Source organism: Myodes glareolus, chromosome 13 (assembly GCF_982192425.1).
Source record: "Myodes glareolus chromosome 13, mMyoGla1.1, whole genome shotgun sequence".
NCBI lineage: Eukaryota > Metazoa > Chordata > Mammalia > Rodentia > Cricetidae > Myodes > Myodes glareolus.
The window spans coordinates 51,724,725-51,742,936 of NC_142038.1; the positions used below are offsets into that span (position 1 = coordinate 51,724,725).

General features: G+C 36.7%; 1 protein-coding gene across 5 annotated transcripts in view; it reads right to left on the minus strand.

Moving 5' to 3' along the window:
* Window positions 1–6,206: 6,206 nt before the first annotated feature.
* Matr3 (matrin 3) overlaps window positions 6,207–18,212 on the minus strand; it is a 36,706-nt gene continuing 24,700 nt past the window's right edge. For 4 of the 5 annotated variants that reach the window (XM_048442433.3, XM_085699711.2, XM_048442436.3 and 1 more), the window contains 10 exons: window positions 17,761–17,813; window positions 15,688–15,813; window positions 15,258–15,383; window positions 14,905–15,072; window positions 14,161–14,292; window positions 12,732–12,775; window positions 11,976–12,345; window positions 10,238–10,460; window positions 9,628–9,749; window positions 6,207–7,255 (listed from right to left, as the gene is read on the minus strand). In XM_048442433.3, the coding sequence (XP_048298390.1) occupies window positions 7,205–7,255; window positions 9,628–9,749; window positions 10,238–10,460; window positions 11,976–12,345; window positions 12,732–12,775; window positions 14,161–14,292; window positions 14,905–15,072; window positions 15,258–15,383; window positions 15,688–15,813; window positions 17,761–17,813 (1,415 nt within the window). In that variant the 3' untranslated portion in view covers window positions 6,207–7,204. The remainder of the gene's footprint in view (window positions 7,256–9,627; window positions 9,750–10,237; window positions 10,461–11,975; window positions 12,346–12,731; window positions 12,776–14,160; window positions 14,293–14,904; window positions 15,073–15,257; window positions 15,384–15,687; window positions 15,814–17,760; window positions 17,814–18,212) is intronic. The other variant, XM_085699712.2, reaches the window with a different exon arrangement.

Genomic DNA, 18,212 nt, shown 5'->3' on the forward strand with positions numbered 1-18,212 from the left:
ATTCACACATTAAGGTAGAAAGCACCAACTCCACAACTTGTCTCTGACCTCTACACATGCCATAGCAAACAAAACCAACCCCAAACCTTTGAAGCTTAAAACTACCTTCAGTGTACTGGCCTATGTGTTCTTAGCCACATTTCCTTGCTTTCATCATTGGCAAGCTCTTAAGTTCTGTCAATGACACTAAGCAAGAAAAACTATCTGGATGTTGTGGAAAACTGGGTATAATATGAAAGATGACATATAAGCCCCATTAAATGTCTTTACTCTGATATAGGAAAATTGAACCTGGAAATTAAATTTGAATCCTCAAAAAAAATACCACATACTCGTAATATCCACGGAAACAACCACATTCTTTTTTTTTTTTTTTCCAAACAGTTGCAACCAGATCCATGGTTTCATCTCTTTCTATATTACTCAAAGGTCTTGGCATCAGTGACATTCCTTTTGTCTTCACCTCAGGCAGCATTTTTACCCTGGGCCAATTTTGGTGACAAGGGGTTTACTCCTCAGTATTTATTTCTGGATAGTTCAAAACCCCAAAGAAATCAACATGAGTGGTCTAACATGGTTAAACTACTTCACTTACAGTTTACAGAACTGTATACTAAACTTTTTTCATAGTAGTCTCTCATCTGCAAGGAAAGTGCACAAACCACTAAGCTGAAGCCCCACAATTATAGCCAATTGGAAGGAAAGGTTTGACTTTGCTGCTGCTGAAGAGACTGTATGATTTATTCAAAGGATAACCAGTTGGGGTGTTACACAACTATAACCATGGCCCCCAGGAAATTAGCCTTCTCAAAAAACCAGAAAAAAAAACCTAAAACAAACAAACAAATCCAAGTCTGTTGTAAATCTGAGCCTCAAAAACCAAGCAGCATTGGAGAGGAACTTGGGAAATAGTCTGAGGTAGGACAGAAGTCAAGATGTGTTTACATATTCTGTAATTGACCTCAACACTTTTAAAAGATTTTAAAAAAATATTTATTATGTATACAATGTTGTGTGTATGCCTGCAGGTCAGAAGAGGGCACCAGACCTCATTACAGATGGTTGTGAGCCACCATGTGGTTGCTGGGAATTGAACTCAGGACCTTTGGAAAAGCAGGCAATGCTCTTAACTGCTGAGTCATCTCTCCTACCATTGAAAAGATTTTTAATTAATGTACATGTATGTCTAAACGTATGCCATGTGTGTGGGTGCTTTGAGTAGGATTTAAAATGTGGTTGTGAGCCTCCACCTGAATGCTGGGACCTGACTATAGATCCTCTTCCAAGAGCAGTATATACTATTGTGAACCTGAGCTATTTTTCTAGTCCATCCCCCAGCCTCCCAAGACAGGGTTTTACCCTGTAACCATACTCACTTTGAACTCCTAGTAACCCTTCTGTCTCAGTATCCATAGTTTAAGATTCTAGGCAAGAGGTACCATACATTTGGCCAACCCAAACACTCCTAAAAATTAGATAAAAGCCAGATCTAATAGCACATACGTCTGCAATCCCAGCTACTCAGGAACAAAACAATGTGGTGATGGAGTGTATCTTTAATCCCAGCACTTAGGAGGAAGAGATAGGCGGATCTCTGTGAGACTGAGGCCAGCATAGTTTACAGAATAAGTTCCAGGATAGCCAGGGATACGCAGAAAAACCCTTTCTCAAAAAACCAAAACCCAAACCAAACCCAACCCAACAAAAAACTCAAGCCTACTTGGGCTACACTGCAATTGCAGGGCCAACCCTAACAATTTAAAGACCTTGTTCCAAAATAAAAAGCTATGAGTTGTTTGGAATACAGGCACATGAGGCCTGGAGTTCAATATCTAATATTGATCGGGTGGGGAGGATGAGTACTAGGGAAGTTTAGGTAGGATGATTCCAACTTCAAGGTCTTCTTGACAATTCAGAAAGACCCGTCTCAAACCAAAAACCCGGGCTAGGAGTATAGCTTAGTGGTAGAATGTGTCCCTAAGACATGAAAAGGCCTCCTACATTAAATCCCCAGCATTTTACAGAAACTCCTAATCTGAGCATGCTTTGTCTAGAATTCCAGCATTCAGAAGCAGAGGTACATGACAGACTTGGCATTGGGGGAAGAGGGGGAAAGGCTTGAGGATGTAGCTTAGTTGAGCTGTCTACCATGCTCTAAACCCTGAGTTTGATCTCCAGCACTAAATAAAACTGGGCATGGTGCACGCACACCAGCGCTTGGAGGTTAGAAGCAAGAGGAACAGAATTTCAGATTAGTTTATCATACTCAGCTATATACAGATGTGCACATCTATACCCCCTTTTTAAAAAGCCCATCATGGTGTCAACATACCTTCAATCCCAGCACTCAAGAGATAGAAGCAGGCAGGTCTCTGAGTTGAAGCCAGTCCAGACCAACTTAAAAAGTTATTTCTATATAGTTTGAATACGAGATTTGGAAAATAGTGTGCATAGGGGAATAGAGTAATGATATGTGCCATATTGTAAAGACAGAACAATTAACTTCTCCAGCTTGAATTGGCTTTCTACAGCTCAGCAGGAGCTTAAAGATGGGATACACCCAATACAAGCATCAGGCAAACCAGAAAATAAGGAGTTATGTTTAGGCTCATAGGTCATTACATTAATATCTGAAGGCAATCTATTCCACGGGTTTGCACGGCATTATAATTAGGTGGCTGTCAGAGACACAAACAGGTTCCTTAGAGCTGAGGACAGAAGTGCCTTGGGCATGCTACGCAAGGGTTTTAACAGCTCTCTACTTACAGCCCTAAAGATTTATTTTTTAAAAATTTATTACACAGTGTTCTGCCGGCAAGTATGCCTGCAGGCCAGAAAAGAGCATAGATCTTATTGAAGATGGTTGTGAGTAACCATGTGGTTGCTGGAAATTGAACTCAGGACCTCTGGAAGAGCACAAAGTGCTCTTAACCCCCAATCAACTCTCCAACCCCTAAATATTTTTTTTATAGGGCAGGTAACCCCACTTAAGATAGAGGTCAATATAGAAGTTGGCAGGTAGCAGTTGGTAACTCATTTATAGTCAAATCTAATTTAGGGTGCAAAGATATTCCATTTAAATGGTTTCTCACTGTGCTATTGTCATCTGTAACTCGAGGCACTCCTGAGTAGTTTGAACTACAACATGAACACTACAGTACCCCTGCTTCAAATCAAATAACCAATGAGAATGCTCACTTCTGATTTAATTTTGACAAAGTTGAGCAAACAGGAACTGGCCTTACTTTTGATAAGCAGTGGCAACAGCATCTTGTCCCAATAATTGTAACTTGGAGGAATGGACTCAATCCCCAACATCACAAATCATTCCACCACCCTTTTCACAAATGAGTTATCTTTCTGCTCCTGAAAGTTTTGAAGAGTCATGGATATTATCATGTAGTTTGATACCATGCTTTAAAAAAAAGAATCCTTTAATCACTAGAATGCAACATTTGCATTTTTTCCCACCAAATAGTAAGTTTGAACTCTCATATTTTTGGTAATGTGTCATCTTTCATTAAAGAAATACTACAAAACAATCCTCAAAGGGTTAATAGCTCAGTGCTATAACACTTGCCTACCCAGCATGTACAAAGTCCTGGGTTAGCTCTCCTACACTATAGTGATTAAACTCAGCTAGTTATCTCAATACATTTCCAGCTATGGGGGATTCTAAATGAAGGGAGGGCATTATGTTGTTCAAGCCAGTCACCAGTCTAAAACTCCTTACCTTCCTCCTAAGTGCTAGGATTTCAGTTCTGTCCCATTCCCTAAGTTTCTGTTTAGTCCTCGAACACCAGGAACTGGCTCTCTAGACCAGGGTGACTTCAAAGATTCCCCTGCCTCTGCCTCCTAGAGTTAGAATTAGTGTGCCACCACACCCACCTTGGTTGCCCATTTTTTAACTTCCAAAACTGTGGGGTAGGGGTGGAATGGGCAGATGGGACATTGACGACATTCCACAGGTTGAGGATATGGCTCAGGGGTTGAAGACTTATTATACTCAGCATGTACATGTCCTTTAGTTGAATACCTAACATTGCAACAACTACTCAGTAAGAAAAGTGTATGTGAAAGCAGGAGTGGTGGTAGAAAGGAAATCTTCCCCTCCTAGATAATTCAGATACTGGATAATGACCTTAAAAATTCTTAGAGGAAGGCCTGGTAGTGGTGGTTCATGCTTTTCATTGAACATGAACAAAGGAAGACATGAACAAAGGGGACAAAGGAAGGTTATCTCTGAGTTTGTTTCAAAAACAAACAAGTTTGTAGAGAAAGCTAGGTGTAACGGTACACACCTCTAATCCCAGTACTTGGGATTAGAGAGGTGGATCTCTGGGAATTGGAAGCCAGCCTAGTCTACATTGCTGAGTTTTGAAGACAACCTCAGCTACATTGTGAGACCTTGTTTTTTCTTTTTTGTTGGGGGGAGGGTGTCACAGGTATGGTTCAGTGGGTAAATAAATGTGCTTGACATAAGCCTGAAAACAACTTGAGTTTGGTCTGGGGATCTGGCAGTAGGAGACAAATGACCCCAGAAAGTTTTCCTCTGATCTCCACAAAGATACTTGTGTCTGTGTAGTCATACAAGATTTAAAAAGAAAAGAAAAAACTTTCACAGAATCTAACCAATTAAGTGTTGATAGCATACGCTACAGCTAGAAATTCATCTTCCCGTTTCCCCTCACCTAGACCACCTACACTGCTCAGGATGGGCTCAAATTAAAACTAACTTTTGGCACTCCGAGTACCTGAGAGGTACACAATAAAATGAAAATTACTTCTGGGATATGCAAAGTAACACTAGCAGAATTTAAAACTTACTAGCAACGAGGAAAAATGATTGTAAAATAAACTCAGGGTATCTCTAAAACATTTACTCACGTTTCTAGAATAAGATTGAAATAGCAAGGATGCATGTTCAACTTTATAGCAGGTATATTAAAAAACAAAACAACATTTTTCTTACAGGTTTGCCATAAACTAGACCTGAAGGGAGCAAGGATGTGATTTGATACACAGGTTTGGCCGGATCCCAAATTCAAGCCCAATCATAGGGTAAAACAGGGTCGCTATCCCAGACTGAACTCTGAAACTATCCATGTTGCTGGGGATGACCTTGACTTCTGATCCTGTTTATATGTCCTGAGTTCTAGGATTAAAAGTATATGCTTTCACTCCTGGTTTATGGGGCCAGACTTTGTGAATGCTAGGTAAGCACTCTATCAATATGAAATAACTACATCTATAGGCATCTGAAAAGTAAAAAAAGAAAGTCATACCTGGGGGGAAAAAATCTGACTTAATGTCACAAATCAAGCTAAATGGTTTAAAGTATTCTTCAAGTCACCAACTCCACAGCGGGACTTGAAAACTAAGCTATCACTGCTGAGAGATGTGTTTCCATTTATGTTTACAATGTTGTTCTTTTGCTTGTTTCCCTTTTGAGACAACCTTCTGTCATAGCCTTGAATGGCCTGCAACTTTCAGGAAGACCAGGCTTCCAACACAGAGGCAACCTTGCCTGCTGCCTCCAAGTTCTGGGATTAAAGGTATGTGCTACCATGTCTGGCCGGTCCACACTGTTTTTATAACTGCTGTTAGATTTAAGAAACAAAAAACAAAAATGGGAATTAACAAAAGTGAATAGTTAGTAACAGTTAAAATTAAATCGAAAAAATTGACAAGGATTTTTTGTGCATGTTACTGAGGGGGAGACAAAAATTTTTACCCAACAATATACTTGAAATACCCTTTTAATATAACTGAGCTGGAAAGGTTGAAAGATACTCAAAAGTTTTTGTCACTGATTTAAATTAAACTGTTCTTTGGACTTCAGATTATCAAGCACATCAAAAATCCCTTCCTGATTTTAAAGAGTGACAAAACTTAATTTTTCCAGTGCTTATTTTCAATTCTGTTAAGGCACGGACATCTCTGGATATGAACTTTAGCAATTGCTTTATGTCCAGCATTTACAACTGGAGCAAAAAGGGCTCACATGTTTAGTTATGTAACAAGAACAAGAAATCCACCAGAACTAAACTGAGATCTTTAGTTATTATTAGAACACCCAATCTAGACTTAAGAATAATTCATTAAAGCATGCACAAAAACCTATCAGTGAAAAGAAAAAGTCACAATTGACAAATATTTTGGTTAACATTCCAAACATGTTTAACCAACCAACCAACCAACATGGCCTAGTTTTTTTTTTTTATTGTATTTACTTCAGTAACTTGAATCCACAGATATAAGCAGTATATAACCAGAGAGTTACAAGTAAACACAGATTATACATGCAAAGTTCTGCTCACAAAGGTCACATGTGCAGGTACATGAATTAGAAGCGTGCGTCTAGAATTATGGCCAAACTGTTTTTAAAATGCAGAAATGTAAAATCACATTCTGAAAATATAGAGATGGTTTACACACTTCAAAAATCAAATGTTGCTTATACCAGAGATGTATGACAGCTACAGGATTCAAGTGACAAGCAATAGGTTCTCAAGAAATTAATACTGGTCAAAGAGAACGGGAGTATTTTTACATTTCACTGAAATAACATTCGACTACTAGAATACAAAACCTAGCAGGAACTCAGGGAAAAAAAATTACAAATCTAAAGCCAATTACTTAATTTCTTATCATCTAAACAGCATGACATTAAAGAAAACTGCACTTGCATTCGAATTGCCAATTTCACATGAATGAAGCTCTCTAAAAAGGAAACGCAACCAAAACAGCTTCCAAAGTCAAATGAAGTCTGCAAGGCTCAGATTAAAATGTGGAATGTTTCAGATGAAGAGTAATAAAAAATACAATTGGTTTTGTTCTTTATTGAATGGAATCAAAAGTTGACATTTGTTTGAAGCCTTGAACTACTAAATTTCATTTTTCCGAATGGTTCTGTTATCTCTTATTGGTGCAAGTTGTTTTCTGTAAGTTTACAATAGTCAATCTCTACGAAGTACTTTTGTCTGTTGCCATTCTGATGAAACAAATACTTTTCCATTAACTTAACCGTATGTGTACTTTCTGCTATAACACTTAAACACATGAACAGACATCTATTATTTTTCCACTAAAACAAAAGAGTACAATAGTTTTCTAACTATCAGTATTGTGTTTAAAAAAGGTTAACATTAAAATCAAAGAACCATTTTGTTTTCTTGTGAAATAATTAAGCTTCTTGTACATCTTAAGTTTCCTTCTTCTGTCTCCGTTCTTCTGCCAATTTATTCAGAAATTTCTGAGGGGAAAAAAAAGAATTACAAGGACTAAGTAACCGTTGAGACACCTAGTATATATTAGTTAGTTATAAAATATTCAGTTCAAGCTTAGGGACTTATACTAATGTCTTAATATCTTATGAATGAGTTAATCTTAGCATAGAAAACTAAACTGGCTCAGGACACAACAATAAAGCATGAAAAAAATGGCAAATGTGGAAAATGGATATTTTAATGTGCAATTAACCCTAACGTTTATAAATAAGAAAACATAAGAATTCGATTATATAAGAAATAGCTAGATTAGATCTTTGTTGTAACAATTTCACTGACCTAAGAGAGCCATAGACATACTTTGAAAGACCATGGCTATGACCGGCTGTGCTCTAATAAAACATTTATAAACAGCAGGTGGCTGGGCTACAAAGTATAGCTTGGAGACTCCTTCCACCTATGATCTCCAATATATAATTTCTAGATATAGATCTATTAGGATTCTAAGGGAATATGAAAGATATTTAAAAAGCATTTCTGTTTCTTTACTTCTGGTTAAAATATATCAGTACTGGTTATTTCAGACTGATGAGAGGGTTAAAAGCCATTATATCCTTAAAAAGAAAATGAAAACAAACAAACAAAAAAAGGAAAAAAAACATAAAACATCTAGTTAAGAAAACTGTCAATTTATCATTTGAGCAACATAAACTCCCTAAATACTTTTTAAATGCAGCTCATTCATCTTTGCTCTAAGTATTTAGCCATAAAGCACACCCTTCCAGGTAATAAGCATGGTTTTGACCCCACATGGCCTAAAATCCAAACAGTGCATTTTTAGTATGAATGAAGCTATACTCAGCCTCTTCCCAAAATAGCTGTTAGCAATGAAAATGACCACCATTCTTTTCTTATATCCATAATGGTAAGAGACATACAGATTGTAATTTGCAAACAACAGAAATAATATGAGCAAGAACTAAAATTATTTTTTTTATCCACCAGTCAACAATGTGCTGAGATAACTGAATGCTATACAGGTTGAGTTTCTCTTGTTTAAAAAAATTTGGGATTTGAAGTATTAGGGAGTTTAGACTTGGATGAGGTCTCATGAAACAGTCAAAAGATAACAATTCTACCCTTTTTTCATACTGAATCAAAGCTAGGACCTTACACCGCTACCAATCTGCCACTGAGCTGCACCTCTATCCCCAGAGGTAATTTCATTTTTTCTTCCTTGAATGTGTAAATGGGTAAAAACACATGCTGAAGCCCAAGACTGATATCGGGAATCCTCCTTGATTGCCTTTCAATCTTAATCATTGAAGCAGGGTCTCTCAATCAAACCCAGACCTTGCTGATAAAGCTGGTTTCACCAGCCAGCCTGCTCTATATTCACCTTAGATAGCTAGAATTACAGTCTAACCCCTCCCCAGCCTGGCATTTTTCTGGGGAGCAGTCCTCTTGCTTTCACAAAAAGCAGTTTTACCACTGAGCTATCTCCCAAGCCCCCACACAATATTTTTAGGAGTATCAGCATTCTGGTACTACAATTTTTATTGCTAATGGACCAGATGTAACTGTCAGATTAGGAATATTCAACAAGTAGCCACTATTCGTTATAAATGAAGGAATGTAAAAAACCAAATCACTTACAACTGAATTAAGTACTACTTTCAAGTTTCCTTGTACTACTTAATATTGAGACCTTAAAGAGGGTCCTAACTAAAAATAAAAAGCACAGTAGGAATTTGTTCTTGTTTCTCGTTGAGGTTTACTCATTTATGCTATGATGTAGAAATAAACAATCTGTTGGTTATAAAAGCGAGAACATCATTCATAACATTAGAATAACAATTCTTAAAGGTGACTCATAGTTATCCCAATACTTAGGGAGGCTGACATAGAAGGATCCCAAGTCTAAGCAATATGAACTAGGGAGACTCAGTCTCTAAAATAAATCAGGGACTTGGCACTCAACAAACTAAAAACTTTTGACTATTCTATTTTATGTTTGGACCTCTAGTTTCTTTGAAATTTGAGAAATTAGTTTGAAAATACTTGGATAAGTTATATTGTAAAAAAAATAGGGTTAGAAATTATCACCTTTCTTTCTTCCCCATTCAATACACAGCTAAGGATAGCACTGATCCGCCTGATTCTATCTCCTAAGTTTTAGAATTATGGGTCTATACTACTGAATCTGATTTTGAGTGAAAAGAGGTTCAAAAGTTAGGAGAACCCATTAAATTCCTTAAAGCCCAGGCAATTAAGGAAAAACATCTTTGAGATAAAGCATTATGATGGGTCCAAGGACATAAACACATTTTACTTATGTATCTCATTTATTTCCATAAATCACTTGTTTTCATAAATCTCCTCTTATATTCAGCCTTACCTTTAATTTCTGATAATGAGGAAGGCTGCTGCAATGAGTATTCTTTGCAACTTCTTCATTTGTATAAAAGAGTGAACACAGCTTACAGTAAAACCCTGTTTTAGGTATCACATAGTCTATACCTAGAAACACAAACATACATTCTTACAAATTAAGTAAATTTAAATTTTACTTAGTAGTCTCAAATCTTTTACCTGTCAATAAAATTTGAATCAGACAACATATTTGTGAAAAGTCCAGTACAGCCTAAGCTAAAGAACACAAATAACAGCATAATATTCTTTTTACTTAACTGATGTTCAAAGTCTAACCTATCTGTACTCTTAAAATGGAAGACAAAAATATTAACAAACACAAAACAAAAAGCAATGTGTAATTTTAGAAATCATCATGAGAAGAGAGAACATATTGGAACGGTAACATAATACAAAATTAGGAGACACATGGAAGAGGAAAATAGAACAATATGTTGGTGTAAATTTACAAATCAGTATCGGGGAGAGAAGAAAACTTTATATACTAACAAAGCTTACATAAGAACAACTTTAAATCTTATTTTAATAAATTTGTTGGGAGAAAAAAGAAGAAAAAGAAAGTCTTTAAAGCTTACCAACAGGAACATTAGGTTGATACGGTCCAATTCTATACTCATCTGGAATTGCATAGTCTTCCTTGTTCTCATCATTCTGGCCATCTGCATTTTCACTTGCGTCTTTGTTTGGATCATCAGCATTCTCAGCAGATTCAGCACCTGGTTCTGTATTTTCCTCATTTTTAATCCCATTCTCCAATGCAGTTTCATTTTCTTGATCAAGATCCTCCATCTTGTCCACCTAAATTTAACCAAACCATCATCATTTTTGTCACCAGGTTTAAATGTCATGCCCGATTCATGAAATTTTTAAAGTTTTGAATCTTTCCTTATCACCAACCTCATCTAGCATGACAAATACTTCTATATTCCCTGGGAAATAACACTGTTAAGAAAGACAAATTTACTCCGCAAAAATAACCCTGCATTACCCTTCTCACGGATGGTGTACTTTCCTAGCCAGCATAAAGCTCTAGGGTCAGTCCTCAGCACTATTCTTAAAATTAAAGTAGTATTTAAGAAAGGAAACAAATTTTCTGCTAGACTCACTAATGACTTCAAAAAGACTCTCAGCTTTTTTTCTTCTTCCTTTTTTAAAAGAAAGAAAACAGGTTTACTGAGTATACTCTAAGGAAGAGTAGGATGGTCAGTAGCAAGACTAGATTGTGGCCGATTTAGCTTCTTTTAATGTGTTGCCATTAGTTTGACCCCTAACATAAAAAAACAACCTTGTAGAAAAACAAATCTGTCAAGTTTCAGTAACATGAATTCCACTAAAATCCATACTTCATCAAATGGAAAGCCTGCCTCATCTAAGAAAATATCAGAAGACTTTATATTCAGGCTGGAGAGATGGTGCAATGGCTAAGAGCTGTGGTTTTTATTCCAGAGGATCTGGGTTCAATTCCCAGAATCCACACGGCAGCTCACAAATGTCTAACTCCAGTTCCAGGGGATCTGATGCCCTTAGACAGACATATACAGTCAAAACACCAGTGACCATAAAATAATAAAGAAATCATTAAAAAACAAAAAAGATTTACAAAAATGCTATAAAAAAGATTATATTTCACTGAGGGTGCGACTCAGTGATAGAGAGAGCCTGTTTAAGACTTGTCAGGCCCAAGATTCTATACTCAGCACCATTAAAATAAATAAAAGGAAAGAAATTTCACATTTTATACTTTCTCAAATATGCTAAGAAATTTCTTAAGAGAAAAAAAGAAGTTTTTTTTTTGAAACAGGATCTCTTTATGTAGACCTGGTCTGTCTTGGAATATCCAGAGCTATGCCTGCCTCTGTCTCTCTCATAGTTATGCATGTACCAGTAAATCTGGCACTAACAACTTTTAAATAGTTAAAGTAATTGAGTTACTCAATATCAAACTCATAATCTTATCTTTGTAGTTGTTTGGGTCTTACTATGTTGCACAGCTGAATCTCAAACTCTCTTTCCTCTACCTCCATTAAGTTCTAAGATTACAAAGATATGCCACTTGCTACCATCTTCTTGAAAATAAACATACCAGAATAATTACCACTGCAAGACAAAGGCTTATCTACTTTAAAGTCCTTCTTGTACTTTTGTTTCAAGTCTTCTTTAAAAGTTGACTATTTTTTGCAGCTAGAAGGAAATGTTTCTACTGTAGAGTTTCCTCTTTAACTCTCTTTGAATTGTACCTGATTTATCTGACCCTGCTTCAGAAAAAAAATTGATTTGACCCAGTATTCTAATTAAAACAAATATAAAACTTACTTTTTTAAGTTTTTTCTTGGATGCTGCTGAAGCACTTGCATCTTTTTTCACAGCTTTATCTGAAGGCTCCTTTTTTCCATCAGAGGACACATCCCCTAAATTAGCAAGATCAGTCTCATCGCCCACCGAACTACCACTTTCTAGGAGAGCTGCAGCTTCTTCCTCATCCACAAGCAGCTCATCTTCAGACTCAAGAAGCATACTGGGTTCCTGTTCTGCCTGGTCATCCTTGGTGTCTTTCTCACCATCCTCACCCGACTTCTCTTCTTGTTCTTTACCCTCAGTTGGACTCTCAGTCTTCTGTGAACCATCAGTCTTGGACTTCTTATCACTTGGCGATTCTTTTCCATCTGGAGAATAAGATCTTTTCCTGAAATAAGATAAATGTACGTTTTGTTTGCTGAGTTGAAAAATAAAAGTTTAATGTCAGTATTTATGGTTAATATCAACTGCCAATTTTGTAAGATCTAAGATCAGGGCAGCTAAAGCACGAAGATATATCCTGAATGTGGATGGTACCATTCATCCCATGGACTGTCTAGGGTCCCCAACTAAATAAAAAGGAGAAAGTAAATTGAATGGAAGCATTAATTTTTCAATGTGGCCAAACTCTCACTGCCATTATTTCCTGGGTCTTTAAACTTGTAAGCCTAAATAAACTGTTCTTTCCTGAAATTGCTTTGGCCAGATATTTTGTCATAGCAAAAGGACTAGCAATTATTATGTAATATACAGACATATGAATAATGAAATTACCGGGACTTGTCTTTTTTCAGCAAGTCAATGCCTCTGTTAGGAATCTGAAAGATAAAAGTTATGAGAAATTAAATACATTAAAAATTTAGCCATTTGTAGAATTGATCAATTAAGGAACATTGTTCAACCCTCTTTTATATAATCAATTTAGATCACTCAATCTGTACAACCACACCTAAGAAAATCTGCCTGGATTTTAATTAAAAGTTCATTTCAACCCCTAAATCAACAAAGAAGTGGGCAATACATCATTTTGGCAGCATAACTCTAATAAGTTTAAACAGGTTAGAGCAATGGATGATGCTTTCACAAAACACAATCTTTCTACTGCAAAAGAGAAGCCTTTTACTTTTATTTATTTATTTTTTAAATATTTATTTAAATATGTATGTATGTATGTATGTATTATGTACACAATATTCTATCTGTGTGTATGTCTGCAGGCCAGAAGAGGGCACCAGACCTCATTACAGATGGTTGTGAGCCACCATGTGGTTGCCGGGAATTGAACTCAGGACCTTTGGAAGAGCAGGCAATGCTCTTAACCACTGAGCCATCTCTCCAGCCCAAGCCTTTTATTTTAAAGGGGAGGAAAAAAAAGGGGGAGGGGGTCCCCAGGTGGTTGATGGCACACACCTTTAATCATAGATCTGGTTTATCATAAACCTTGAACTCATAGATCTGTCTGTCTCTGCTTTTGAGTGCTAGAATTAATGAATGGTGTGCCACCATATCCAGACCATTATTTTTTTTATTTTATACAGGCTTGTATTTTATAAGGGTTTTGTCTGCATGTATTTGAGTATATCATATGCATGCCCGATGCTCAGCGATTAGAGGGGAGGTCAGAACCTCGAACAGGAATGATTCTGAGCCATCATATGGATGATGGAAACTGAACCTGAATTCTCTCTGTAAGAGTATCAAGTACTTTTAATCAATAAGCCATCTCTCCAACCGTTAAGATTTATTTTTATTTGTTTTTACCCGTCTGAATGTTGACACTTAAGTCCCGGGACCCTCAAGGGCCAGAAAAGGGAGTTACAGGCAATTGTAGAGCACCTGACTTGGGAGATGGGAACTCTAATCCTTTTGAAGAGTACCAAGTGCTTTTAACTGGTGAGCCCAAAACCCAGCCCCAAATCTTGTACTTAGTATATAATATGATTAAACTAGACCAATGAAATGGCGCGATAAAGGTGCCTGCCCCAAGTCTGATAATCAAATGTGCATGCACAGTGGCACTTGTACACCCATAAAAATAATGGTGGACAGAAAATAACTTTGTGTCTTTTGCCAGGCATATGGACTGATCTTAGCTGTTTAGAAAATCAAAGCAGTAAGTTAAGTTGAACCCAGTAGCTTGGGAGCAGATTAAGATAGTTAGACCTTGTCACCTAAGATGTTAAGACTATTAAGAACTACATACCCTCAGCACCAGTTTTTTATATTTTTCAGACAAGTCAACTTTAACACATCTCCCCTGAAACCAAAGTGCCTTCTTCAGACAATGGTCAACCATTGCCATTGCATCTTCCCTGGTCTCCATCTCAATAAAAGCCTGGAGGGAGATAGAAAGGGAGAGAAACCCACAATGACGTTTCTCACAGAAACTATATTAAAACTGTGCTATTTTGTAACATGAAATCTCCAGCAGAGCAATTGTGTATCTTGCATCAAAAAACTCCCAATACTCTCCTGATTCTGTGGATTACTGGTGACTGAAGCTCAAGCCTTGTACTTCTGAGTTTCATTCTGTCCTCTGAATTCTTTACATAAAAAAATTTGAGTAAAGTGAATTCAGATGCTAAATTTGGATTCTGAAAAGCTGGCTGTCACAGTGGCTCATGCCAAGAGAGAGAGTGAGTGACTTTATCAAGATGGAGGCCAGCCTGGGTTACATATTAAATGTGAGGCTAGCAAGAGCTATCTAGCAAAGCCCTGCATAAAAAAAAAAAAAAAAAAAATCTCACAACCACTAACCAAATCCTCAAAGACGAGTGTCTATATATGTGTAAGAACTTTAAAAGTAAACTAGGCTTTTATCATGACAAGAGAAAACAGTTTACTTTCCACTTTGTATTTTCAAAACTTAGATGCTTGACCATGAGTGTCTAACTAAAATAATAATGATACATAGAACTTACTCTTAAAACCTTCCCATGTGTATTACCTGACTTTTCATTCTCATCAATATGTAATTCTTTATTTTCCCATAAGGCTCAGCAAGCTTGAGGACAGCACTGTCAGAATAGCCAGAATGCGGTAAATTGCTGAGATGTATCACACGTCCAAGTTCTTGCTTTTGATCAAACTTCTGATCTGGTTTTCCTTCAGGTTTCTTTAAAAGAAAAAACAAATAAACAGAAAAAATTCTAAATAATTGAAAGGCAAGTCAAGAGTTGGCAGGTATGCTACAATTATTAACGGTCTTAGCTTTTAAACCAAGTGAACAATTACAAAATGATGCATTAAGCTTATTACATGCAGCCTAAAGACAAGGACAAGTGAAAGGCTACTACTAACCTTTATTCTCTTATACTTCTGGGATAAATGAACTCGGACTGGTTTGCCAAATACTAATGCCGGTGTAGTTGTATAATAATCCACAGCAGCCTGAGCATCTTCTGTGGTTGCCATTTCAATAAATGCCTAAAATTACACAAAAAGAAATTTCTAAAAATATTACCCCCAATATTTATAGATTTTTACATCACTGTATTTAATCATTTAATAGGAAGCACCTTCAATAATCAAAATGAAAAAAGACCAGTGTGGTCAAGGTGATATTAAACTTAGGGCTCACAAACAATACACTCACTAAAAAAATCTATTTAATATTAGAATATACCTCTTCTTCTGATATTTCAATTTACATAAAATTTTCCATTAATCTATAATCATTTAATTTCTTTAATAAATGAGTGCTATGAATAACTGATATTCCTACTCATACCTCATTAATTTTATTTAAAATCAGATGATTTGAAATGACTCCAAATGGTTCTACCAGTTGTAATAGTTGGTATCTCAAGTTTTTTCCTCGCTGAAAATCCATAATGTGAACAACTCTGCTGGTTTCCTATCCATTAGAGGGAAAAGAAAAAATGTCAATAAAAATCCTTTTAAAAGCATTTTGTAGTTGAGTATATATTTCAGTGACAATAGTATATACTCAGCATTTGCACATACATAACTTTTACATAATATTTATTTTATTGTAGTTGGGCAGTGGTGGCACACGCCTTTAATCCCAGCACTTGGAAGGCAGAGGCAGGCGGATCTCTGTTAAGTTTGAGGCCAGCCTGTCTACAAGAGATAGTTCCAAGACAGGCTCCAATGCTACAGAAAAAGCCTGTCTCGAAAAACAAAACTTATTTTACTGTATGTGTGGGTATCCTCATTTGAGATCTTGTGGAGGCCAGAAGATGGTTAGATTCCCTGGAGTTGGAATCAGAAACCATTCAACTACCAAATTTGGGTCACCTCTAAGAACAGTACGTGCTATTTACTGCTGAAGACCTCTGGCCCACACTAATGTATTTTTAAGGAACTCCCCCAATGGTCTTTGAACTGTTTTGATTTGATTTTCATTTGTGTGTGTGTGAAAGAGAACATGAACATAAATTTGGGTAGGTAGAAAGGGAAAAATACAACCAAAATATACTGCTCTGTTTGTTTTTCAGTGAGAGTTTCTTTGTGTAACAGTGCTGGCTGTCCTCAAACTTGCTCTGCAGACCAGGCTGGCCTTGAACTCACTCAGGGTTCTATTACCAGTGCCAGGATCAAGGGCGTGCACCACCAAGTCTGGCTATGACCAAAATATAATGTACTACAAAGTAAAGAAAGAAGCTACTTGGAAGGCTGAGATTCCCCCAGCAAAAAAACTTAAGGGACAGCCTGAGTAATTCTCAAAACATATACAAAAAGAGGGCGGGGGAAGGGGGGAGGCTGTACTAAAGTGGTTAAATACTTGCCTAACACAGCCAAGGTCCTAGGTTTGATTCCCAATAACCCCCCCAAAAGTTGGCAAAACCAATTATGCATTAAAATGTTTATTCTATGACCAACCAGAAAAGATTACTTAATAACTTTTAGCATCTAGAGAATGTAAAGTACACAGCATATTAAATGTTAGCAGAATAAATTCACTCATTCTGTTTTTTAAGACAGTATCTCATTACGTAGCTAAAACTCTACATCAGCCTGCCCCTGCTTCCTGTGATGGGATTAAAGGCGTTAGTCACCATGCCTCGACTAGAATAAACTTTCAAAAAACAAAAAAAATCAAATGGTGGTTTTTATGGTCAAGTTTCAAAATCAGTCTCTCCACATATCCTTGTTACATGTTAATAAATTAAACGTGTACAGTGTATGTGTGGGCATTTGCATGCTATGGTATTAGTGTGGAGGTCAGAAAACAACTTTCCCCCCTTCTACCATGTGGGTCCTGGTAGTCAAATTCGGTGTTGCTGCTGTTGAGTCATCTTTCTAACCCAGATTCTTTTAGTGAGAACTATGCACACAACTGGATTCCAAAGTTACTAAGGTAAGGTCTTTTGACGGTTTGTTACCAGTCATAACAGTGTAAAGAAATATCTTTTTATTTACTTATTTCTTATTTTTTTTAAAGATTGGGTCTCACTATGCTGCTCCTGTCTGGCCTCAAACTCAAAGAGATCTATATCTCTATGCCTGTCTCTTTAATGTAGGAATTAAGCAAATGTCATCACATCCAACAAGCATTATAGTTTTCAAATTAAAATACTCATCCTGTTATAAGGACTGTGATTAAGACTGTATCAATAAGCAGTCAGCATGGTGGTAAATGTCTTTTATCCCAGCACTCGGAGGCAGTTGCAGCTGAATTTTTGAATATGAGGTCAGGCTGGTCTACAAAGCCAAGTGCTACAACAGAGAAACCCTGCCTCAAAACCCTCCCACCCCCAAAAGACTCAATTAATAAGCATTTAAATGGAATCACATTCCCAACAGCAATTATGATAAAAGCAACAGCTGTAATACAGACCACTCTGCCTTTTTGCATGTGTCTTGGTCCTTGCAGGTTCCCATTACCAGCACCTGTGAAGAGGAAAAAAAAAAAAGAATTAAAGATTCACAAAAAATATACTTCCTTATAAAGCAAGATGGGTTTTTTGTTTCCTTTTTTCGAGACAAGGTTTCTTTCTAGCTCTGGAGTCTGTCCTGGAATTTGCTCTGTAGACCAGGCTGGCCTCAAACTCAGAGATCCATTTGTCTAACCCTCCCAAGGCATGTGTCACTACTGTCAGGCAAAGGAAGGTAGTTAATTAAAAATAAACAAATAAATAAAAATAAAATAAAAAGGACATCTTTCAAATACAACTGGGAAGACATTATGACTGCCTTTTTTTTTTTTTAAAATAATTTAACTTTACTTTATGTGCATTGGTGTGAAGGTGTCAGATCCCCTGGAAAACTGGAATTACAGACAGTTGTAAG